At 35.6% G+C, this 26,086-nt stretch overlaps 1 protein-coding gene across 8 annotated transcripts in view; it reads left to right on the top strand.

Annotated features, from left to right (window-relative positions):
* Nucleotides 1–26,086, top strand: part of AHI1 (Abelson helper integration site 1) — a 100,371-nt gene that overhangs the window by 28,559 nt on the left and 45,726 nt on the right. For all 8 annotated transcript variants that reach the window (XM_072855911.1, XM_072855910.1, XM_072855909.1 and 5 more), the window contains 7 exons: nt 1,672–1,901; nt 3,324–3,427; nt 4,032–4,150; nt 7,217–7,347; nt 8,662–8,802; nt 10,839–11,041; nt 25,284–25,401. In XM_072855911.1, the coding sequence (XP_072712012.1) occupies nt 1,672–1,901; nt 3,324–3,427; nt 4,032–4,150; nt 7,217–7,347; nt 8,662–8,802; nt 10,839–11,041; nt 25,284–25,401 (1,046 nt within the window). The remainder of the gene's footprint in view (nt 1–1,671; nt 1,902–3,323; nt 3,428–4,031; nt 4,151–7,216; nt 7,348–8,661; nt 8,803–10,838; nt 11,042–25,283; nt 25,402–26,086) is intronic.

The following is a 26,086-nucleotide window of genomic DNA, read 5'->3' as shown; positions in this document are numbered from 1 at the left end:
CAAGTTACATGAATAAATTGGCCACACTGTACATATGTAATTTTTTTTTTTGGACACATAGTTAAATAATTCAACTTAAATTGCTGTAAATGTAATTTGATAGTAGTTCTGAGTCTGAATGTGTACACATTTTGTTCTACAATTTAAAAGTGTACTTCAGCGCAGTGTTAATGTTAAAATACTGATCTGTTCAAGGTTTAAAATCAAACCCCTCAAAACTGTAGAAAAACATGAAAGTATGGCTGTGACACTGCATAATTTTATTATCAGCAACTTCATAGGTTTTCACAGGGCTTTTTTTTCCTTTTAGCTCTTCAGATCCCTATCTCGTTTCTGTTATGCAACTCAGTAATGCTACAGGCAGTTGCCTAATTAAAATGCCAGAAGAATTGTTAAATGATATATTGTATGTGTGGAACTGTTTTGCTTTTTTTGCTGCTTGTATGTAGGAATAAAAATAATATTTTGAGAGCTTAACCCATGTTTTTATTTTTTATTTGGGAGCAGATGAAATAATAATATTTTTATGCTGACGTAACTATCAATTTCGGTCATTTGTTACCTACAAAAAAGCCCAGCTGTTCTGCAATTCTTGAATTTGTGGCAGCAAGTTGAAACTATAGTGGTCTGCCTCCTTTTCTGTTCACTATGCATAGTCACTGCACGAGTTGTTAGTTCCTGTATTTATTGTCCGTTGCCTTAAGCTCCTTAAAAAGCCTCAGTTTAGGCAAGGCGTTTCTTCTTGTTCCCTTTCATATTGGGAGCATTTTGCCATTGAAACGTGGTAGAATTGAAGGATGAGGACCAAAAGGCACCCCATTGCTTTAAAGTCATTGTCAGTTTATTACCTGGATCATCTCTTGGGTTGAGTACTAAGGCAACTTGAAGAGAAATTTGGGGACTTATGTGAATCCTTCGTTATATAGTGTTTTGTATGTTACCCTTGAGCCTTCCCAAGCTTTAGTCCCACATTATTTGTGAGCAATAAATTAACTTTTATGTTGTTAGAGCAAAACCATTCTAAAGATAGGTAGACTCCTTGTGACCTTTGCACATTAAGTTGCAAATTAATCTATATACTCTAAGGGATTGCAGTTTTGTGATGAACTCACCTCGGAGTAAGCTTAGAATTCTTCAGTAGCCACCAGAAGTAGTCACCCCACCTGGAAGGGTGGCACTGAAACAATTAAATTCCATATTGTAACTGAGCGCTCTGTGAAATGTGCTGCCTACATATATTTCATGATCCACCATTCCATTCTTTATGTTCCTTTGTAGGTTTTTGTTCTACTTTTTTTTTTTTAAATGAGTGATACCCCAGAAGGTCTTAATAATTTGTTTATAACTCCTGAAAGAAAGAAACCGATCCATTCCATGGAATTCTTTATGTGTATTTTAAAATGTGCAAAATACCCATTAAATGAGTAAGTACTCATGAATTTACTTTGAAGACAGAGTACTATGTAAAGTAGTAAATGTGTCTTAATTCTTGTTAGAAAGTACTGCATTAAAGGATTAAATATAAGTGGAACAAATTGGTAGGATAAACAGGTGGTGTTAAGTGTTTGCAAGCATTTGCCTCTAGAACCATTAGCACAAAATATGGCATCAGTTATACCTGTGTATGTGATTGCTTTATACAGTAGATATCCTAACATCCTTTCCTTTTAGAATGTGGAAAATAGAAATGCAGGCAGCATCTGCAGTGAGAGTTTTCCCTCATCCTTCATTTGTTTACACTGCAAAGTACCACCCAATTGCCGACTCATTGGTTGTGACAGGATGTTATGACTCGGTGATTAGAATCTGGAATGCAAATGTGAAAGAAATCCATGGGCAACTGCTACAGGAGCTTGATGGTCACAAAAGTTTTATCAACACACTTTGTTTTGATGCAGAAGGTATGTACTTAGTATTACTTTTTCAAATAGTCTTCTTTTCAGTTGAAGACCAACTTGAGTGTTACTAGTTTGCTTTATTTCATAGAGGCAATGTGAAATCCTATAATAGAATAGAATAGTTTTAGCTATGTTTGCAATTAATATGTTAGTATGATGCCTTGCTTGGACAAACACAAAGGGATACATAGTCCCTGATATAAATTGAGAGTAATTAGAAAAGGTAAGTGTAGAAAGGACAAGCAAAGAAATGTGTAGTCATCAGGCAATGATGACTGGGCAAATCTTGGTCACAGTTTAGTTTCATTGTCCCTATTAACTAGCTATTGTTAGTTAGCTAATGTTTTGTACATGTTGCAGCAAAAATTAGAAGAACATAAAGCACAGCTGCTGCTGTTCAGAGGAGACAAATGGATCAGGATGCAGGTGAAAAGCCTAGCAGTTAGTATAAAGAGATAAGTTGGAAAAAAGGCAGGTTTGGCTAAAGAAGTAGGTGGCAGAATTATGTACTAACGTAAAAGCAGAAGCAGGAAATCTGAAACCAGCTTTTAGAGAAGTCTCAGAACAGAACTTCAGAACAGGAGAATGCATGATCAGAACAGTAGCAAAGACAGTTCCACCATATTGTCGTTTAAAGTTATCAGCTCAATACAAAGATAAAGAAAACGAGGTAGCAGTAGTTAGATTGTGAGAATTTTAATGCTAGACTGAAGAAGTGGGAAGGTGATGAACTCTTCAACATTGACAGAGAATGAAAAACTGAGAGAAGGACAGAGATTTGACCATTGTGAATAATGTTAACTGGTAGATTAACAGCTGAAAGCAAGTCAGAGAGGTGCACTGACCTGTGTTAGTGGAGGGTGGGAAGAGTTGAAGATGGGTCAATGAATAAGATACTTGGAAGTGTTTGACTTTTTCTGGTATTAGTGATATCATTAGTAATTAGATGGTTCATTTTTGGAGGTATTCACGGGAGTAGGTACTAGGAAGAGGAAAGAGTTGCATTTTTATAAAGTAGAAGTATTTGTGCTTAATTTAAGAACAACTGTTGGAAAACAGTATTTGTTCTTGTTCAAGATGCTGTCAGTGAATGTATAGGTAAGCATTAGGCTATCGTGTGAAACTCATTGAGCTATAAATGCTCATTTATTTTTCTGGTTCTAGAATATGAGTAAAAATGAAAAAACATTCAGCACCCCAGTATCTGACTTATGTGCTGAATCCACATTTATGTATCAATTTATGTCATGCAGTATGAGCAAAACGTATTTGCAATGAGTATATCATAACAAAAGAGAGGAAAGAATTGGTGTTCGCTTATTCACAAAAATAATAGAAAAAAGTTGTTTCTTGTTCATACATCGTTTCCTGTATTTGTTCTTTTGTGTGGTGGTGTTCTACTTATAAGACAGTATTATTTCACAGGGCTCCACATGTTCTCAGGAGATAGTTCAGGACTGATAATAGTTTGGGATACATCTGTCAAAGGAAGTTCTCAACACCTGTTTCAACACTGGAGGATTAATAAGGTATACAGGTTTCGTAAACTAGCATTGTAATTTTTATGTGAACTTCCAAATCTAGTCATTTGATATGAATTCAAATCTTTTTATCATTAACTTTTGTTTGACTGAAAAGGTGTATTTTCTTTAAATAACAGTACAAAAGAGCTGATAGAACATGCTGCGATTCACTGATTTAAAATTCTTGAATTTTTTTGCAACTTCAATTTTTTGTATATAAAACAGGAAAATGCTTGAGGTTTAATAGCATTGTATTAACAGACAAATGCTAATGCACTAGGTTTGTTTTCTAGAGACAACAATAAAATAGACCACAGGCTCTACAAATCACCTTTGTTCATACCTTAGAGGCCTAATGTTCAGTCAGTGTTTCTGTCATCAACTGTGTTTCAGAGGTTCAGAGTCACAGTAGAATCTGCCTTGTGGTTGTGAAAAGTTGATTGCCTAGGATGTAATGCCTTAATATAGGAACAAACTTTTTCCTTAACCGAATAGAATGAAGTGGGCAGAAAAAGAGTAACGCAAGAGAAAAATGAATAATAACGTGTAAAAACATGCGTTTTAAAATACAAAGTTATATTTTCTTACTTTGTTTTCCTTCTTTCTGTAGGAAATAAAAGAAAATGATATTAAAGGAACACCGATAAATCATTTGGAGGTGCATCCAAATGGAAGGCGTTTATTGATCCACGCCAGAGACAGTACTGTGAGAATCATGGATCTCAGAATGTAAGTAGATTTTTGGTGACAAGTGCGTATTTCCTTTTTGTTTTAAAATTTACTTGGGGAAATAAAGTGCCATAAAACTATTAAATATATAGTTGTGGAGAAGAAAGATGTCCTAATAATCAAGGATAGCAATATTAGGGTTAGGAAATTGTTTCAAAACACTGCTGTATTACAGACCTTTTGTATGATATTGGGTAAGTCTTTTAGAATAGAATATCCAAAAATTACCAGATTACTTGGGAGCTTAAGGTGGCATGAAGGAGAAGACACTAGTCTCCTAAAGATTGAATTCACTTTTAAAAATCCAATCTGGGTGTGAAAATAACTGTGAAATTATAACATTTATTTGTGCGTTAGTTTCTCATTGTTAAGGCTCTGGGAAGAGTATTTTGATGATAAAATGGAATGAAGATTGTCATCGTAAATACTGAAATATGCAGTGATGTATGTATTATGGTATATTAAGCAGGCGGTGAAATATTTTTAACTTAGTTTGTTATTATTTTATCATTTTTAATAGTTGTGAGCATGATTCTTTGATAATAAACTACAATAAAAAACAAGGGGATCACAGAATCACTTTGAGTCATTGAGGATGGAGAGCATCCAGTCCAACCCCAATAATCAAAGCATGACAGCATGTTACTCAGGGCTTTGTCCAGTTGGGTTTTGAATATCTCAAAGGATGGAGAGTCTACAACTTCTGTGAGCAACATGTTCTAGTGTTCATTCACCCTCAAAGTAAAAGAAGTTTTTTCTTAATTTTAAACGGCACTTCCTATATTTCAGTTTGTGTCCATTCCTTCTTGTCCTTTCATTGGGTGAAACTGAGAAGAGTCTTACTCCTGTGAGTCACACATATTGATAAGATGCACCTGAACATTCTCTTCTGGAAAGTCACGTTAGAGATATGAATGCTCTTTCTAAATGATTTATCCTTAATTTTGTGGGTTCCCTTCCTCGCCTCACCATGCAGAAAATGTGTTCTGCATGAAATTACCTGGGGGAAATACCTCTTTACGCTCTCATAGCATGAGAAACTACGTTCTTTTGGAACATACTCTTGTAAATATATATGCTCTTTCAGGAAATCTCGCTCTTTAATATATTGGGTTAGATGTTTGAACTAGCTGAAGACTTCCCAGTCTTATAGTGCACTCTTCATCTTTTACTGTAAATGATAAATTATAATGACCATGCTAGAAGGCTAAACTATCCACTCAATCGAAGCATGAAATCGGTGGATTAACAGAGGGAACCTGTAGCTTTTGAAGCAGGTAGTGTTCTTCTATCGCTACCATTCCTAAAAAGTGCAGGGAGTTTTAGTTTGAGAGAGAAAAATGGATGTGCATATTAATCTCTAAGAGAGGGTTAATATGGTGTGCAATTTCACAATTATTAAGCCAGTTTATCCACAGGACACACCATCCTCTTATCTCCCACACCTTTGGCCATGTATTCCTAGCATTTCCTTTTTATCAGCTCTAGGGATCTTTTGATGCAGGGTAAGTCAGATCAGTGAACTGATCCGACTAAAAATCAGCCTACAAATACAAATGATTAATTTTCATTTTAATCAACTATCTGATCTAACTCATCTGATAGCTGCCCAAACACTAGAGAAGAAATGAGGGAGAGCCTGGGAAAATAAGGGTGGAGAGGACAGGAGCAGGACTGCTGCTTTGACCGCAGCCCACAGTTACATTGGCTTAAGTCTATCAATAAACCGCAGGGTCAGATACCCAGCAGTGATAATTTTACACGTCAGCATTAACTGTTCATTCCCTGCCTGAGAAAAGAGGGGGTGGAGGTCACAGATCAACACAATTCACTTTGATCGACAGCTAGTTGTTCTTAACTTTCCTCTTTTAACTTGCTTTTTTGATCCTTTTGGATAATGCTGTTGTCCTGTCACTCAGGTATGTGATCAGTGATTTGGTTTTGGTTCAGACCTCTCCTTAGGGTTTCATATGCAGGTTAGTTTTACATCTTGCAGAGCTCTTCTACATGACATCTCAGAGATACTATCTTTCTTATTCACACAGCTAAAACTCTTACTTGGGCTAATATGGTTTTGCACTGTGATCATTAAAGCATCCTTTTCTCTTGCTTGCCAAATAGAATTGTATCTAAGGTATATTTATTCAGAATATTGTTAAAAATAATTTTCCTGTCATATTAACTGCATTGCACTTCTCCCAGCATACCTCCATTTTTTCTGCAGTAACATATTTTAAAAATTACTGTCTACTGTCTTTGAGGGCTGTCGTGGCCTATTGCCATTCTTCTTGCCTTGAATTCCACATCATAGCATTACTGCTGTATTAGTCTCCATTTTGAACTTCCGTAGCTCTTTCCAAGCTGTACCTCATGTTTGAGATAAGCGTAAGCCAGCTTGTAAGAGGCTATTTAAATCCTTTTGCAGATTCTCTCTTACTTGATGCCTACAAACTGTTTGACAATAGTTCATTAGTAAGTTGTTATTACTATGCTGACCAGTAGTGTTTCACTGAAAAAAGATTAGGATACCTAAGTAGCACAATAATATTAAAAATATTAATGTTAATAGTAAACCAACGTTGATGTCTGAAATTTGTTGATTCTACTGCTGGTTTTCTAACCAAGGAGATATTAGTCTGAAGAGCTAAAGAAAGCTGCTGGATAAATATAAGCACTACTGGGATGTAATCAAGGTCAGGAAGCTTAATGAAAACTTTTTTGGCAGAGCTTGGAGTAATAGTGCCAATTTCCCCATTTTTTGCAAAGCCCGGGATCAAGAAAATGCAAATTACTACATCTATATCCATTCTCTAGATCTGAGTATTTCCATTTTCTACTGAAAGACAAGGACGTACATTTTCATCTATAACTTCAGATGCATTATCAAAGCCAGGGAAAAGAAAGGGTAAACACTGCACTCTGCAAAAGGTGGGTACTTGCATATCTATTTGGGATGCAAGGTGTATTGACTTTTCTGAGGAATAGAGAGGGGGACTGATACTTTCAGAATAGACAATCTAACTTTTTATGTATCTGCTACATTTGCAAACTATTCTTTATCTTTAGCTTGGCTACAAAGAAATACATAGGTGCCACAAATTACAGAGAAAAGATTCACAGCACCTTAACACCATGTGGCACGTTCCTGTTTTCTGGAAGTGAAGATGGAAAGGCTTATGTTTGGAATCCAGAAACAGGTAACTAATTATTTTATGGTCTTAAGCCAGGTTGTCAAGACAGAGCGGGAAAGGTTTTTGTAAGCTTTATTGAAACGCTTTTGATAGGGAATAAAAATTCAGTAAGATAATCTTAAATCCTGAAGCCTTAGCTCCACCTTTTAAATAGCTATTATTAACCTGTAAGATTTAATTCTCTAGAGGAAATTAATAGGGAGAGGTAGCATTTGTAATATCCAGCAGGAATGGAGCACCTTAAGCTAAGCTTTTTGTGTACTGCAATTCTTCACATGTGGATGAGGGTCTTAAAACGGAATGCACAAAAATGTTTTAAGTCAAATCAGTCTTTCTGTTGAGTTTTTTGGATTTGGGAATTAGGCTTTTGTTGAGAACCACTTCATTCATCTGTTTCCCAAGGGTGATCAGAAACTCTGAATATTTTTGGCCTTTGGAATCTAAGATTTCTTTGTGAATTATTTCCCAAACCAAGTAGTTCAAAATAGCTACCAAAATCTTTCTGGAAAAGTGTTAAGCAAATGTAAGATAAAGAGTTTGTCATCTTCATTGTACAGTGAGGTAAAAGGGACAAAAATAACAGTAGAAGGTAGCAGAATACACTTTTTGGTTTTGATGACATTGTTCTGTCTCCAATTATGATCCAAATAATTTTTAAAAAGGAAAAAGTAAATATTTTAAAAATGGCAGCTAACCAACAGTTCTGTTTGGAATTTCTTTCCACGTTTCCAACTATAATAGCTTACATCTATGCCACTACATAATTTGTCTGAAAACTTTAGAAAAGAATAAAAGTAAAAGGAGGGAGAAATTTTGTTAGTAGTATGTTTTCACTGGGCTTTGACTCTTGCTTACACACTAAACTTGCATTCATAATGCCATCAGCTGAAGAGCTAATTTTATTTATTTTTTTACTAATTTTGTGCTCAACTTTCATTCCTGTTGTCAGTATTGTACAATGGAAATCCACAACTAAGATAGCGATCTCTGGCAAAATGCAAGCACAAACAAACACTGTGGAACGCCACCTTTCTAGAACTTGCTTATCAGAACAAGAGAACTCAGCTAACCTGGTGCATCCTCTGGGGTTTCCTGCAGCTGTTGCAACAGCACTAACTTTTCTGACTTATTCAGTAACTCAAAAGCATGCAATATTTTTTGTCTTATGCCAAATATTATTTTTCAATAAGAAAATTGACTGAAGAATATTTATTTACAGTGGCAGTCACTGCGCTGTAGTAATACAAGCTTTAACCAACTGTTATTTTGCTGTCTCAAATATGTTTCCATGGTATTAATAAAAGTATTTCACTTCTGTAGGAGATCAGGTGGCCATATATTCTGAACTCTCCTTCACATCTCCACTTCGTGATGTTGCCTTTCATCCACATGAACACATGGTGTCATTTTGTGCCTTTGGTCAAAACCAGCCAATACTTGTATACATTTATGATTATAAAGGTACAGTACAAATTTTCTTGATACACACCTGTAAATATTTTATTTCTAGAAGTGATTTGCTAGTATTTGTACTTCTTCTAAAGGAAAAAGAAAACAGTCATTTGATGATAATACATACCTTTATCCTAGGAGATATCAAAACCCAGCTGGACGTGACCCTGAGCAACCTGCTCTAGGTAACCCTGCTTTGAGCAGGGGCTTTGACCTAGCCAATCACCAGAGGTCCCTTGCAGCCTCAAGTTTAAATGTGTTATATTATGTCATTCTGTGTGATTCTTACAGTGCTTTATCATATATAGGCAGAGTCATATAAATATTTAAAAGCCCCTTTTCCATATCAAGATGGATTATGGAGCCAGAAAATACTGTCATTCCGAAAATTAATGAATAGCTTAACAAAAATATTACTATGTTGTGCTGGCTGTTACAAAATAATGTTAAGGAGCTGTATAGAAATGAATTAATATGAGAGTGTATAGATTGTTTTAATAAACAGGTGTTACATCTGTGGTGTGATTATGTGAGATACGTTTATTCCCCATATTATATTAAACAGACAATAGTGATAGATGCTAGCTTTGAATTTTTAATATACAAAATAAAATTCAGACTGTCCTTTGCAGGCTTTTCTGATGTTGTGTTTTTGTGGTTAGCTTTAGCAGTGTCATTGTTTCAATTAAGGATGTAGTTTCAGATGTCATGTTGCATCTAGACAGTAGATAATGTTAATATGAATTATGCAATAAATTTTGCCTATCTGTAACAGATTTTTGTTTGAATTATATTTGCAGTGAAAATAGATTTATAAAGCTAATCCTGTCTTTATACATTTGCTTTTTAAATAACATGTACTAACGAGATTACTCATATCAAATCTCACAGTTTAGGTTATTTGTCTGTTGAACTGGTTGACTTTTACAGGAAAATAAAGTGGAATGACTTTACGATCAATATTCAGTGCTAAACTTCAACCTAGTAAGATACCTGCATTCTAGAGAGCAATGGAAAATTTTTCGGGTGAAGGATTTCTTTAAAATTTTTTGACTATTCAGCAGACAGTGAGTCTTTAAAAAGCTAATAGGGTAGTTTAATATATGTGTGTGTATATTTAGAGACCACACAGATATCACACTGGTAGTTATTTGTATCATCTGACTGCTTAACTAAGTCACTGGTGACAGTAAGATTTTGCATAGGTTGTGGTCTTTTATACATTGTCTGTTACTAACTTTTTGTTCCTTTTTTGGTTAAAAGCACACACTTTGCTTTCAGAAGGTAGTCTTACTGCCTTAGTGTTAAAAGAGTTAATCATATAGTAATACTAATTTTAGTCACTGACACAGTTTTTAGGACTCCAACAGTATGTGGCTTACATACACCAATAGTTTCATGAATATCCTGGACACAACTTTCATGAAGAATTCTTTAAACCTTTGTTGGCTTGAGACCACAGTACAAAAAATTGCAAAAGTCAAACAAATTGTTTGAATGACAGTGAGCACAACTTTTGATGAAAGTATCCTATTCTAGAGCAGGCTACCTCCTAAGAATGCCTCCTGTGCCTGTATATATGTCTAGCAACTTCTGAAATTTTACTGAAGTATAATAAGCTCACTTGAACTAGGCTGGAAAAAACAAGAGATGTACCTAGTAAATTAGGGTGACTTGAACTCGGTGTGAGCTATATTTCTTGCCTTTGAAAACATTCCTTTCTCCCCCCCCCCCCCCAATATTTCTGCATGGAGAACGCTATTGTTTATAAGCAATACAAAAATATCAGTTCTGTTTGAGAGGTTACTGAACACAGATAACAGAAGGGAGACATTGTGATCAGGAAGAGTTGGGGGAAAAGGGGTAGTATGGGGAAAATTTCATGTCGTTTTCAGGTTTTCCCTATAGCGCTATTAGTACAGATGCTGATGGTGTTTCACTGAAGACACGGCTGGCAAAATGACAGGGATAATTCAATTTATTTTTTTTTTTCCCATGGCAATGTAAGGTTTCACCTGACACATTAACATTGGTTATTTCTACAGTTGCACAACAGGAAGCTGAACTCGTAAAAGATCTCGGTTCGTCCCTTACCACAGCTGCACCAAGAGGGCCACAGTTCTTTAGCAGTTTTTCTGAAATTCCTATACAAAAAAGTTCAGTGATGTCTCCGGCAGATCAGTTTGTCAGTGTTGCAAGAGCATCAATGAGAATGCAGAAGGTGAAACAAAAACTTGATTCTGTTATGGTAAGTCAAATTTAATTAATTTCCAGAAGTATATAGTCATCTCAGCCAAAGTTCATATTCTGGGACTGGTATATGTAACAAAACATATATATGTAGTCTTGGGATCTGTTCTTCAGAAATGAACACATCTCTCACTAATTCACCTGTAAGTAGCTCTTTAGAAGTGATTAATCACATAAAACTAAGTTATTTTTTTTATCAAGTATTGATGACAAGGGGTGTTTTCTGCCAATGCCCATTGCCATTCATATGATTTACTCCATAGATCATTATGGCTGAGCTTTAGAAAATTATCTTTTTTTATTATTATTATTTTTTTTTCTATTCACCTTTAGAATGGTATGTGGCATAAATGGCAGGGGTTTCGTAGCGGGGGGGGGCTGCAGGGCTGACCTGTGTGGGAGGAGATCATGGACTGCCCTGTGCTGGGCACAGCTGTTTTGAGCCTGTTCCACAAAGGACAATATGGACCCACTGCACAACTGAAATTGGAACCAAACAGAAGAGCATATGGCACCTCTGTGAAAACATATTTAAGAAAGGTCGGCAGCTACTAGGGACAGGAGACACCAAAGCAGAGGAGGAAGCATGTCAGGGGGCACAAGTGGAGATACAGGAGGAGGGATGTGAGGAGGCACAAAAGGACACACAGAAGGAGGCACAAAAGTGATGCAGGGGACATAAAACGATGCACAAATGGAGATACAGGGGAAGGTAACAGAGTAGGCATGAAGGGAAAGACATGAGGAGATGTGTGAGGACACACAAAAGAAAACACAGGTGGAGGTACACCTCTAAAGGGACTGCAACCCATGGAGGAATCTACACTGGACAGGTTCAATCCCTGAGGGATTTCGGCCGGTGGAGGACCCACACTAAGGCAGTTGAAAGCAGTAAGAAACAAGGAGAGGCAAGAAGAGCAAGCCACTATGCACTAATCCCACTCTCCTGCACCACCCATCGCCTTACCGAAGGGACTGAGTGTAACATAATGGCAAAAGCAAGGAGACTGGGGACTAAGAAGGAGGAGAGGGAGGTGACTAAAGCAAAGCTTGTTTGAGACAAACAGGGAGGAAAAGTGTTTTCTTTGGGTGTTTGTTTGACTATTTGTCTTGTTTCTCAATAACCAAATCAGTAATTAAAGCTTTTGTAATTGGCAATGAATTTAATTAAGTGAAATTCCCCAACTTGAGACAATTTTTCATGTGACAAGAATATTCTGCACAGCAGAGTATAGCTGAATAGCGCTGTGCAGTTATAATTACTGTTCACAATGACATGAACTGCATTTGGGTTTGCACTTATTATTTTTAATTTTTAAGTACTTTTGAGTGCATATAGATTTTTTTTTTAATGTGTTTTAGGCTTTGTCTACATTAATAAGTAGTGAAGCACAAAAGAAGCAGATGAGTATGTGAAAGCAGTTGTTACTGAGGATGCTGTAGCTATTCTCATCATGCTTTAGCGGTTTTGCTTTGGATTAGATCTAGGCTGGTTCCCTGGCCTGGACATCACCATTATGCCTGTGCTTTAAAACTATCCAAAAGAAAGCTATCCCACCATCCTTTGCTTTCTGGACTGTGAGTTCCCAGTGGACCCCTTTATGAAATACTGCACTGTAGCTCACGTGGATAATGGTAGCATGTTGCTGCTGCCTCTACAGTTACATGTGGCCTCCCATAAGGAAACAAGCCTTTTTTCTGTTTTCTGCTTATTTTGTTCTGCTCATCTACAAGTGAGCCCTAGTGCCTTCAAGTTGTTTATCAGTCAGGGAGAGGCCAAATACAGAGAGAATGGAGCATGTAACCTTGTGTCTGGGAAGACATTCCAGAAGACATTCTTTTTAATGAATTTCTGGGAGTCTTTATCATTGCAACTGTTTAGTCCCTGATTAGACAGGGATTCTGGGCTGTTGGAGGCAAATCTGGTTTAGCAGAACCATGTAGTGGTTCCATGGAACCATGTAGCTAGGTGAAATAGATATGTCTACCACTGCGTTTGAGAGAATAACTTTCAGCTACTGGAGTTTTGTAACCCTAAACTCCCATTACTCAATGACCAGTTTGGGGTAAGTCCACTGTGAGCAGAGTCATCATCAAAGTTTTGGACAGTATACGCAAACCCTCTGCCCATTGACCCTATATATGGGAGGTGTTGGAAAGGTCATCTGAGTCTTCTCAGCATGTGGGTTTCCAAAACAGTACAGGATGGCAGTTGAAAGAGTCAACATCCAGTCTGATGTCTGTCACAGAGCAGTGATGATTATAGAAACTGAGAGCGCTTCCTTGCAGGGCTTTATGAACCACTGAGGTATTGGGAGGAGATTTCTTTTCATTGAAAGGACTCTTGATACTCATCTTTTCAGCAATCCAACATGAGACTCAGGGGACAGTGATACCTCCTTTTCAAGCAGGGGTAGGATCATTTCTTGCATGTGGGTGCAGTATTGTGTGCCTGCATTATCAGAGATTCTGGACAGCCCCAGAGTATAATATATAAACACTAAAACTTAACATTTCTACTAATTTGTGATTGGGAATTACAGTTTTGGATGCGAATGCATTTACATGTGTTCAACTCCATTTTTTCATGTGAAAAATGATGCATGTATGTAAGTGCAGGCTTTGCTGGAAGGCTTGTTAGAATGCGTGCTTATGTAAATGCTTTGCTAAAGTGCTTGTCAAAGTAGGTCTCATAAAAGTTGCCACTCAGCCACGTATGTGAGAATGTGCTAATATGTCAGAGTATACCCAAGTGTACTCGAGTTTTCACAGACAAGTGAAAACAGAGAAGGGAGTCTTTATTAAGCCACATGTAGGGTTGCAGGCTGCCCTGTGATAGGGTTGCAATATGAAAATCCAAATGAGAACACAGGCGTTATCTTGTATGCATTTGTCTGACAGGAAAAATAAAAGGGAACTGGAAACTATGTAGGCTTCTTACTGGTCTTTTGGTCATGTTTGCGTGCCAGTGCCTTGTCACAGACACGTAGGGATTACCATGTTGGGACACGCATGTTGGCAGCATACCTTGTAGACAATAAACCTGGCCTGAGGTCATGCCTGGGGTCGTGTTTTATGCGACAAAGGTGCTGGAACCTCCGAACAGCAGATCTGCCAACACAGGGGTCTCTGGGTTCAATGTGTATGAACTTAACAGTGGTAACTAATAGATATAAAATTAACTTGTAAGTGCAAAGTTTGGCGCTCTGCAACTTAGATATATGATATGAAAATGTTATGTGAATACATTAAAATTTGGGTTAAGCTAGGTAGAAGTAAAGAATGTTCTGATCCTGCATGAGCTTGGGTTTTTTGGGTTGTGACCAGTGCCTCCTTTCCAGGTCCCTTTAGAACCAATGTTTGTTTCTTTTTTTGTTTTTCTTCTTTGCTACCTAAACAGGAACCTTAATGAATGATAGAGGAAGTTTCTTTTCTTCTCTTCTGCAACATTACCTTCTTGTTAGCCTAGAAAATTAGAACCAAGAGTTGAATATTGGGCTAAAGCTTTAGTAATTCACAAAAGCTAGGACATTTTGTTACAAAAGGTAAATATGAATTTCTCTATGAAACCAGAATGCAGAATGGGCTTCTTTACCACATAGAGAAATTACAGTACAGTGAATCTTGGCAGCAATTATTATTTATCACTGCCTCAAGAAACTGTTAATGTATGTTTCTATTCGCAGAAGTTTTTGATAGGAAAACACTTAACCCATCTCTAGTCATTGAAAGAACTCATAAGTGCTTTTCATTCGGTGTTACTATTTATGTATTTAAAATTTCACTTCCATCTAGTAATCAAAATACCTGTTTATGACTTTGCATAACAAGGGGGGGATGTATGTTATGTAGATAATGGGGAGAAGGGTTTCTTTTAAAGGTATAATATCCTAGCTCTGAAACTGTAATTTTTTTAGATGTCAAAACTTTCATGCTATAATTTGAAGGAGAAAAAAACCTTTGTAGCGCTTAAGGACAGCATCTATATATACTCTGTAGTACTAGTCCTGGAATCAATTATATGTTGGCTGCCTCGTCTCTTAATATGTGGATACTTCTACATTAATTAAAAGTATGTTTGGCTTTTCCAGTGTTTATTTCGTGATGTATTTCAGAAAAATGTTATTAAAAGGATATCAAAGTGGTTACCAAAATTCTGATACTCAGTAGGTTTTAAGCGCAATATTAGACAAGTAGAATGTAAAAGTATTCTTTCCTATATACAGAACTACTTACAACTGGTTTTTTTTGTCCTTTGAGTGTATTTATTACTATGCCAGAATTCATTAAGGGAGTAGGTACTGCGAGAGAATCCAGAAGCTTATACCTCGGATTGCATGAAATGTACTGACTGAACTTTCATCATTAAGTTGTATGACTATAAAGTTTGGTCATATATGATGCTTTGATATAATATGCATCAAATACTATACTGTGTAGTCCTTCCAGATGGTCTCCTTTTAGAATTTAATAGAGATGCAAAATACGTCTTTTGTGAAAACAGAACAGAATTTAAAGCCACTGCTTTTCAGAAAAAACATGCAACCTTTCTAGTGAACACATAAACATGATACTGATATTATCTAAGCCATCAAGTGGAAGAAGCTGGAAACTTGCCCTTTTGTCTGCAACAAAGACCTACAGGCAGAGCTGGATGCCAAACTGGTGTGTATTTTTTATGCTACCATTGTCAGTCTTGTCAGAATCTGTCCTCCAGGTCATCTTGGTTTTGGTAGATTCTGAAATACTATGCTTGGCTTCTGGATTTTAGTGCAGATTGGGAAGAGAAGAGTTCTATAGTAATTTACTACAACTCCTACCTGAAGATGGAAAACCAAAGGGTTGTAATATATTAAGTGCTGAAGACTCTTGTTAAAACATTACCAATTCTGTGAATGTTTTTGGACAAGTACAAGGTGATGCTGCAATGTCTCTGCAGACTGAAATAGCTTTTTCACTTGATCATGCCTGTAATACAAAATTTTTATCTACAAACTGTCAGAGGAGGTACTGATATTCTGTAATCTTATCATCATATGTATAAGAAATTTGCAGTATTTTTAAAGCCTCTTTTTCACTAAGTTCATAGAATTGTCTTAAGTTTCTCTTAAGTTTTTCCCAAAGAAAACTTGCAAATTAATAGGAAGCCATTTTTTTATACTGTGTATACCACAGCTGAAAAAAAACATTAAAAAGGCAAAAAAGCACTTAATTTTATTTCTTATTAAAAACAAAACTGTAACTGAATAGTTTTTAGGAAACCGTAAGTAAGATCCATTCCAAACTGAATACGAGGAGGATGCTTGTGTGTTTCTGCTTAGGAAATCCAGGATGAACCCATATATTCAACACTGTAATTAGTTCTGGCCACCACCTCTGAAAAAGAATATAGTAAAATGAGAAGAAGTTCAAACAAGAGTAGCACAAATGCCAAGAGCTATTGAAGAGCTTGCATGTAACAAGATTAAACTAGAGCTCCTCAGCTTTGCAGGTTGTGCAGGTGGAGATGAGTGAGAGGAAAGTTGTGACGGAAATATATGAAATCAAGAACAGTATTGGGGAAAAAAAAAATTTCTCACATCTGAAGTGGAGACATGCACTAAAGTTACATGCACAGAGTGCTGTGAAGGCCAGGAGTGTAGATGGGATCACAGAGATTTTGGGCAAATTCATCAAGGAGAGGTTCAGCAAAAGCTATTGGCCCAATGAACCAGTGTTACTGCCAGCTGGTACTCAAGAAGTTCATAAACTGTTGAGTGATGAAAGTGGAAGGGCCCAGAGGAGAAAGATCACTCTAAACTTATGCACCTTATCTGCTACATTTTACTGTTGAAAAACCTGAGGATGGATCTTTGATCTAACACAGCATAATTAGTCTTATGTTATGGAGTATATATACAATATATATAAAAGTTATACTGATAAGTGTGTGGCATTATCATGTTATTTATGAGTGGGTTGTGTGGTAATTCTCTGTAAGAGTTACTAATAGTCTTTTCATTACATCAGATTAGTAAATAATTTTTAAAAATCCATTAAAGTTCAGTTGAATTTTAAAATGTTTATTACGGTTACTTTTCTTCCAGTTTTGCTTATAGCAATTTCAGGTCAGATCCATATGGCCCACTGCATGATAGGTTTGGGTTTTAGTTATTAATTATCATATTAGTGGAGAACATGATCCTGTAATGTAGGCAATCATTTTTCTGATGATCTGTGCAATACATTCTATTGGAGTGAGGGCTTTTAAATAGGTGCTTTTGAATAGTGCTGTATTCTTTTTCATATTGCTCTTCCAATATTCCTCTTCAGAATGCTAGGAAATGTTTTTCTTGCTCTAGGAAATTCTGTTGCAATTATTACAACAAGGCCTTTTTAGCAAGGCCTGTTGTGACAGGACAAGGAGTAATGGTTTTAAATTAAGAGAGGGAAGATTTAGACTAGATTTAAGAAAGACATTTTTTACAATGAGGGTAGTGAGGCGCTGGAACAGGCTGCACGGAGAGGTAGTGGAGGCCCCATCCCTGGAGACATTCAAGGTCAGGTTGGACGGTGCTCTGAGCAACCTGATCTAGTTAAAGATGTCCCTGCTCTTGCAGGGGGATTGGACTAGATAGCCTGTAAAGGTCCCTTCCAATCCAGACCATTCTATGATTACTTTAAACATAGTTACTCCCAACTACAGATTTAGAAAGATATGTTTTATAAGCCATGGTGGAACCACTTTTGGATCTGAAGTCCTATAACCCTGTGCATTTCATTTACTGGATACAAAATTTTCTTATAAACCTTTTTTCCATTTGCCGAGCAGATACTGTTGAATCACTGTGATGGCATAAAGTGATTGTTGATATGAGATGGCTGAAGTATTACTAGAAGCTTTATATAGGTAAAATACTTAATAGCGTATGGAAGTTTTGCTGGAATTTTACTTTACATGTCTTTAAGAAATAGTTCGTTATAAAGTAAGGCATTGGAAATTGTAATGAATTTTCCTTGCCAATTAATTAAATTTGCCAGTTTTAATTATGTTGCCTGTGTTAGAAAAAGTTAAACAAATAGCTATTTTTTTCTGTTGTTTGTTGGTTTGGGGTTTTTTTTTGTTTGGTTTGTTTTTTTTCCTCCCCCTGTGAAAATCTTACAAAACAGGTCAGATCCTTAAAATCTGTAATATTTTCCTATGTTAGAATATTCTTTGCTTAGTATGAAGTTTTTTCTAGGGATTCCTCATTTTTAGCAAACATCAGATTAATTTTAAAGCAACACAGTCAAAATAGATAGAAAGGAAAAGAAACCATTGTCTGTATTTTGTAGATGAAGGAACTTTGGCATACATGTGACATGAGTAGTTTCACAAACTATCCTCATACTGATCTGTATGGATTTACCACAGTTAGTTACTCTGCAGTAATTGCTAGTCTTCCCACACTTACCCAGTGAATAAAAGAAAATAGGTAAAATATCTTGCTTTTACTATTAAGTAAAGATTATTGTCTGGGTAGGTACCTTAGAAATAGGTAGAGCATTATAAATATGCTTTCCAGCTTGGCAGCAATGCAGCCTGAGCCTCCTCCAGAGTAAGATCTGGTACCAGAACTCTGAAATTCTCCACTACAGTGGTAGCTGACATGGAGCATAAAGAGACTGAACTGGCTCATTATGGTAAGACTGTACTTTCAAATATCTGGTCATGGGAATATTTATTGAATTTCCTGAATATGTAATTTAGTTATATTAAGGACTTTTTCCTCTCTCCAAGCTTTTATTTAGCATTAGCAATAGATGTAAGGAGTTTCTATTCCAAACTATTTCTCTACTATTTCTTTATCCTTTTAATTATAAAAGTTAATGAGGAATTGTGTGCATCTTTTCTTGGATACACAGATTCCTATTATCATAGGGAGTCATTACAAATTTTTCTGTGAATATGGAATTTAAATCTGCATGCTCTCAGCCTTTTACTCAAGTGAAGTAAGGGACCTATATGAATCTAGTTAGAGTATCAGGGCAGTACTACTTACACAGCAATGGTCTTTCATCTGTGCTGTAAGCAGAGGATATATGTGTCTTTAATTCTTGCTTAATATTTGCTGGCATTACTATTTGAATAGAGGTCTAAAGTAGCAATAATAAGCTGCAGTCAGCTGTGACAGAAGATTTTGTTCCACTACTGACCTTTTTCAGCATTATATTTTTTTCAGTGGCTTATGTTTTATATAAAAGGTATGTCAGACATGAGAAATGAATTGCATTCATATTTTAGCATTAAAACTATATCCATTCATAATTATTTTTATCAGAGGGTAAAATAAGGTGGTGTTTGGCATTTTTAATGTGTGTGGATTTTACTGATCGCTCCTTTAATTTTATTTCCAGTTCTACCATCTTAGTTTTCTCTCCGTAAATGTTTGTACAGTGTTAAGGAAAAGTTACTCACTGTTTGTTTTCCCCCTGCTGAACAAAGTAAACAGGGACATTTGAGTAATACTATGTTTATTCAAATCATATTTTAGAGCAGAGAAAGCTAGATTCACTCATGCTGGTAAAAGACAGCAAATTATATCTCCTTGTGCCAGCTGGCTTCTTGTCACCAAGGTGTGGAGAAAGCAGCTTTTATTAAGAGCTTTTTATGAAAGAAAATACTATAAACGTGCACTGAGTCAATTAATTTAATAACGTTGACAACTTTTTTTATTAATGGTTATTGGGGCTGTGATAAGAGTTTCTTGCAACATGTCGGGTGCAGAAAGGAACATTGATCATGGCTCAAATACTGAGATACTGTAAACTGAGAGTTAAAGAAGTATATACAAGATTAAACCTCTCAGAATTTTTTAATAGTTTCACAGATTCCTTTTATTTTTTTCTTAGCTGAGGAAAGCAATTTGTTTTTCCTTCAAATATAAGGTTATTTTCTATATCTTTTACCTTTACATTCAAAAGTGCTGCTTATTCTGGGGAAATCTGGTCAGGTTTTTTTTACCTTTCTCTCTTTATGGTTACATTGCAGTTAATCTCTGGAATAAGCAAATGAGGGCTTGTCAGCATAAGAAATCAGATTACACTTTTTGTTTAAGTGCATAATTTTAAAAACAATTTAGTGAAGTGCAAGCCTAGTTATACTTTTTTTAGAATAATAGGAATGATAATGAAATTTTCACAGAAATATATATATTTTTTTAACATCTCTGTGGAAAAAAAACAAAAAATAATTTTAAAAAAATACCAAAAAAGGGTATTACATATGATGGGAAAATCCTAGAGTCTAAACAAATATGTGGGGAGGGATGGGTTAACAAATGTCTGAGTGGTTACATGATTATCTGAAACTGTATACTGCATTTAGAGTCATGTCCTAATGTCTCTTACCAGCAGGTACAGAGGAATAGGTTTCTATATGTATTTGACAAGCTGTGAGAATTTCTGGTGTCTATTTTCCTTAGTAGGAAGAGAAATAAAGTCATAGGACCAGTATCTTTGGGTATGTTTTGTATGTGACACAGGTTACATCCATTTTTCATTTACATCAAAAAAGACATTTTTAAAATTTAACTACTAAAGTCAAGTCATGGATTTTTTTTTTCCTGGTCATTTGTTCTTTGATAGCAAGAATCATAACCAGCCTCAGAAGAGGACTCACTTAGCATTGTAATCTACTTGGCTCTTACTAAGCAAGACAAATCTACTTTTTACTGTTATTGGTGATGACATTGGCCAATTCTGCTAAAATGTGTATATCCAGGCATGTTCTTAAGATGAAATACCAGTTTTATCCAATCCAGGAAAGTTCATACTCTCTATGGTTAACGACTGAGTGAGTCTACACAGCCTGTGTATAACTGAGCCTGTATCTAACTGTTTTGTGTCTTGTACAAAGAATTTGATTTTCCTTGTGACTAAAAGAAAGAAGCTTACTATTCTAAATGCTTATAGTAATCTTAATTTCTTCTTAACAATGTTTTGTTGGGGGTTTTTTGGTGTTTGGGTTTTTGGTTTTTTGGTTTTTTTTAAAGGGAAGAAACGTTTTGTGGTAAGCCTGTAATTGAAATGCCAGAACTCTCTGGCAGAACTAAGGAATTGAATATATATAATTACTGTGTGATGAGACATGTCATCTGTAGACAATGGCTATATCTAAACTTTAGGATCAAGCACCTTCTAGCTTCAGTTTTCATATCTATGCTCTGGTCACTTCTGGGCTTCTATGGGGAAAAACAATGGAGCACCCAAGTTAGGAGGGAACTATATTGCTGTCTAGATGAGTTCCTGATCTGGATAATCAGAGTAAGAGGACTGTAGGGAGCATTAGGGGAACACACTTAGACAAGCAAAGTATGTATGTTTTGGTTTTGCCTATGCGTAATGGGATGATATCTTATTTTAGCTGTCTTTGATTTTCCCATTTAATCTAGAAGTTACTTAGAGAACAGAATAGATTAGTCTCCAAGTGATTGCAGTACACCTACTGGAATAGAATCCCAGCCTTCATTGGAGTCCTCCTAACACTACTGTCATAGAAATGGCATTTTTACGTAGATGCAAACTTGATTCAAACTTACATTGCACATTTAAAAGCTGTAGTACTGTACTCCTGCTTTAAGCATTATTGCCTATGTATTTTCTTCTAGCATTGAGAAAAATAGCAGAATTTGTGCTTTGTTTTTATTTCAAGTTCAATTGTCAGCTTTTGAATTCTTCAGAATCATGGTTCAATAATGTTTTTAAACTGTCTTTAAAAACAGTGTCCTAGAGGCTTGAAGTTTCAAAAGGGAAGCCCAAAACTAGAAGAATAAGAGGTAGTATAGAGCTCACCAACTTTATTTGACTTGCAAGTATATATGGAAATGTTGATTATATTGGTTGCAAAGGTTGCAAAAAATTGCATTCTCAGGGAAAAAAAAGAGAAATTTATTGTGAGCTTGTCAAGTCTTGCATTATTCTGTGTTTTGTCTCATGCAATTTACTTTTAAAGTGAAAACTAGTTCCACTGAAAATGTATATTTGCATTATTTGCATAGAGCTGCCCTAAGACAAAAGAAAATGCAAATCATCTTTGTTTAAACTTGGCAAAAATTATGTAGGTATCTTTTTTTGCTACAAAAACTACATGAATGTTATAACTCTTAGTTTTACTCAATTCAGGATAGTAGTAAACTGTGTCTTTGATAAAGCTGTGGTTTGTGCATGAAGCAAGCGGAGCCTGTTGTGAAAAATAAGTAGATTGATGGTTGGCTATCTTAGCCAACTTTGCTCGTTGTTGTAAAGGTATTTAGCAATGCCTTCCCACAGCATGCATTTCAAAAAAAATGATTGCTTCACTCTGTTCTGTAGGTAGTCTATGTCCGTCTATTGTAGGAGAATTAATTATTCTTCGTAGGACAGTGTACTTCATCTGGAAACAGTTCTGCTGAATCATTAGCCCTCACTTATTAGCTGAGTGGTTCCTTCTCCTGTTATAATGTTAAGGGTTTTTTTTCCTCTTTGGGCCTTTTAGAGATTTAAATAATACTTAAGAGCTAGTGGCAGAAAGGTCATAAAAACTCCGATTTTGTGCTTACTTTGGATGGGCAGTCTTTTATAGCTCACCTGCGCTGAGCTTCACTGCCATTAAGGGGAGGAATGAATCATGCCTGTAAGACTGCTTAAATTTAAAACTTTCTTTTGAATATCTCTTATAAAAATGTCTTTTATCTTGTTTTTAAGGACTTGGAGAGGAAGGACGAGTTGTAAGATAGAACTTATTTTGCATTTTAAAAAGGCCAATTTTCTTAAATCTTCAGGAGCGTACATTCAGTCTTCTAATGTACATGTTGATTACATTTGATTTAAAAGCATGCTATTTGGCATGTATAATGAGAGTATTTGGGTAATACAGCAGGAAAATAAAGAGAAGGGAATTAAATGCTGTACAGGAATAATTTACATACAGAGTTCCATATCTCTTCTATAATTCATTCAAGCACAACAATCAAGGCGAGTTTCTCCTGGTATTTTTTTTTCTGTCCAGGATGAACCAGGAAAGTGTCTGTTAAGTGCTAGTTTTAAATATTTTGCTCTGCTGTGTTTAGTTTGATTTCCAAAGGCTGCTATATTCAACCTGTCTTAATTCCCTGGTAGTGTCAGAAACCAGCTTTTTGATAGCAAATTTGAAAGAAAATTCCAAAAAGGTGAAATCCATGAAAATACTTGACTGGAAAGCATATGTTTGTATCACTGATGGTGTAGTGTGCACTCAGCAAGAAATTCATGCAGGGAGGAGATAATCTCATTTGTCTTACTGCAGAAAGGCTCTCACTAGAGCTAACAGTGGATAAAAGAAGATGAAACACCGGGAAGCTGAGCTCGACACACTTGCAGAACAGATTATTTTTCTGTGTTCGAGTAAACACATAAGCTAATGGCTTTCCACCATATTTGTGTGTATCAGAGAAAACTTTATATTAATGAAACTTAGTCACTTGCATATGTAAATGTAAGAAAGGCAGATTGGTTTTGTTGTTGTTCAGAAAAACAGGCCTCTCCATTTTGCTTACATTTCCCAACTACTGTTTGCTAAAATTCTGTTAAATTCGTACACTGCAGTAAAATCTAGCTGGTTTAATGCCTTTTTTTTTTTTTTTGTTACCATGTTCAATGGTTGATCTGATTTTCTGTCTTGCTTTTCTTTCTGGTCAGTTTTGGAGTACAGTCATTACAATTGCGTGCAGTTGCTGAGAGAATACCTGACTAATAAAAGACAGTTTTTATAATAAACTTATTTCAGTAGAATTAATGTATCTGGGTTTTGTGTAACAACGTGGATTTAAGATGAAGGTCTAGTGTAGTAATACAGAGGAGATGATAGCAGATATACTCTATGGCCCAGTCAAGTTACTCAACACACGTTTTTAGTGCTATGTCACCTGCATCCCAGTACACTTGCCAATGCCCAAATACACTTGGCCCAAAAATACACAATGCCCAAAAACACTTGCCAATGCCCATTAGTGAAACCTGTTGAGTTGTTTAATATGTATTAAATGACAAAAATAGTAATTATAGATTATATCCCTTCTGGAAATAAGCCACTGATTCACTTTGTTTTAGCTGCCTCCTTTCTTTAGACAGAATTTAGAAGCCAGTAGATTGAAAAATTGCAAAATGTCATTGTTCTATTTCAGCCCACAACTAAAGTTTAAGGGTCTGATCTAGAGTTTATTGAGGCTAAAGGAAGTGCTCCACTGATTGTGAGCTTTCAGTTGGATTAAGTGACCATATGCATTTATTCTAGATTGTGGAATAGGCTTGACTTTTGAAAGAGTCAAGAATTATCTTGGTTTATGTAAATAACTCAAAAAATTTTAGTATATGAATCTATTTTGTTTGAAGAAAGTTACAAATATTTTATTTAAGGCCTATTTCCCCTCCCCTTTGTCTGTATTATCAAGGCAGGCAGTGAAAATATGTTTAACAAACAGTAAAATTCTCAATTGGATCATGTAAAAACCTAAGATTGTCATAATACATTTTTTACATAGGCTCTATGGGATAATATATCAAGAGTAAAGTTTGGGAAAGGTTTTTGCTTTGTCATAGCTGCATGTATATCAAGAAACTCCATAGTAAATCAGATTTTAACTACATTATCTTTGTTGCTATGAAAATTCGGACTGCAGATATTTTTTGGTGTAGCTTACATAAAGGAAGTGTCTGGTGTTTTGGTCTAAGTATGCTTTATTGATTTGCAGAAATCAGTTTTGTGTTAGGACTGGTTTAAGATTTTTTTTTTCTCATTCTAATATTGAGTAATCTCTTCGTAGATGTAGTGTAGTTTGAATACTCGAAAATAAGAAGTTATTTTACATTTGTCGGTTTATAACCATATATAAATGTCTTTTTTTTTTATACGTGAAGATCCAGTGAGATGCCAGTTCAAACAGTCCTGTTCCATTGTTTGCACTGCTTGAGAGTTTGTGTCCATATGTAAACATGCAATTCAGTTTATAGCCGTGTCAATAATTTTTCCAAGTCTGTGTCTCCAAATATTCTAAAAAAAAAAAAAAAAAAAAAAACAACAACAAAAACCCCAAAAACCAAACCCCATCCTTTGAAATTGTTATTTATCATTGACTTGAGTCTTAATTTTTTTCCTGGAATTTAATGGTTATTTACACTAAGCAAATATTTCTCTTCTAGCTGTTGCATCAGTAAGTAACCCAGGAAATTACACCTCACTTTCTGATTTGTCTTTCCTATTACAGGCGAGCTCAAATCTCTTGCTTCCTGCACCATCATCACTGTCACCACACTCCAAGCTAACGCTGCCAGGCACTCTGAGCACTCCACTGAATCCTCTGTATTCTTTCACTACTAAAAGTGGTAAGTCTTTCTTTATTTCTTCGCTGTCTGTAGGGAATGGGTAATAACTTTCATGAGGATTTTTTTCTGCCTTTAGAAATTTTGCTGTGCAGCTCTTTCAGGGAGTGTTCTGGTTGTTATATGTGATATTGTTTATAAAGTGCAGTGTGATGCATTCCAATATGGATATATGTTCCCTTGTAATGCTTTTTTTCTTTAAGCTGTACACTTATTTATTAGTGCTGTAAGTTCCTAGAACAGTATGAGATTGCCAGCTTTTCTTAATTTAATATTTTGATAATATTCTAATACTTACTAAAGTATCTTAAACACAGACACTGAAAAACAATAAAATCATATTTTTAAAAACCTATGTATTGATATAAGAAAAGCAGTTTACTTAAGAACTATAGCGCTCGGTAGTCTATTTGCAGTTATGTTTAATCTATTTTTAGGGTTTTGTTTCTAAAGACATTTTGTATTCAAAGGTTTTGAGAAAAAGGTAAGCAATGAAATCATGCATTTTTGTGATACTTACTTGGCTAATAATATCTGTTGCATTGCTAATTGTAATATTTAATAATAAAATTTATAATTTCATGCCTTTTTGTCTTTTTTGGGGCATCTATAAAATAAGACAAAGTTGGAACCTTAGTTTCAAAGTGTTTTTGTTGGTATCCTTCAGAAGAGTAAAAAGAAGTCCAGG

The sequence above is a fragment of the Ciconia boyciana genome, chromosome 3 (genome assembly GCF_034638445.1).
Source record: "Ciconia boyciana chromosome 3, ASM3463844v1, whole genome shotgun sequence".
Classification (NCBI taxonomy): domain Eukaryota; kingdom Metazoa; phylum Chordata; class Aves; order Ciconiiformes; family Ciconiidae; genus Ciconia; species Ciconia boyciana.
The sequence above is the reverse complement of the archived record's forward strand: the minus strand, read 5'-3'. Positions and strand labels throughout refer to the sequence as shown.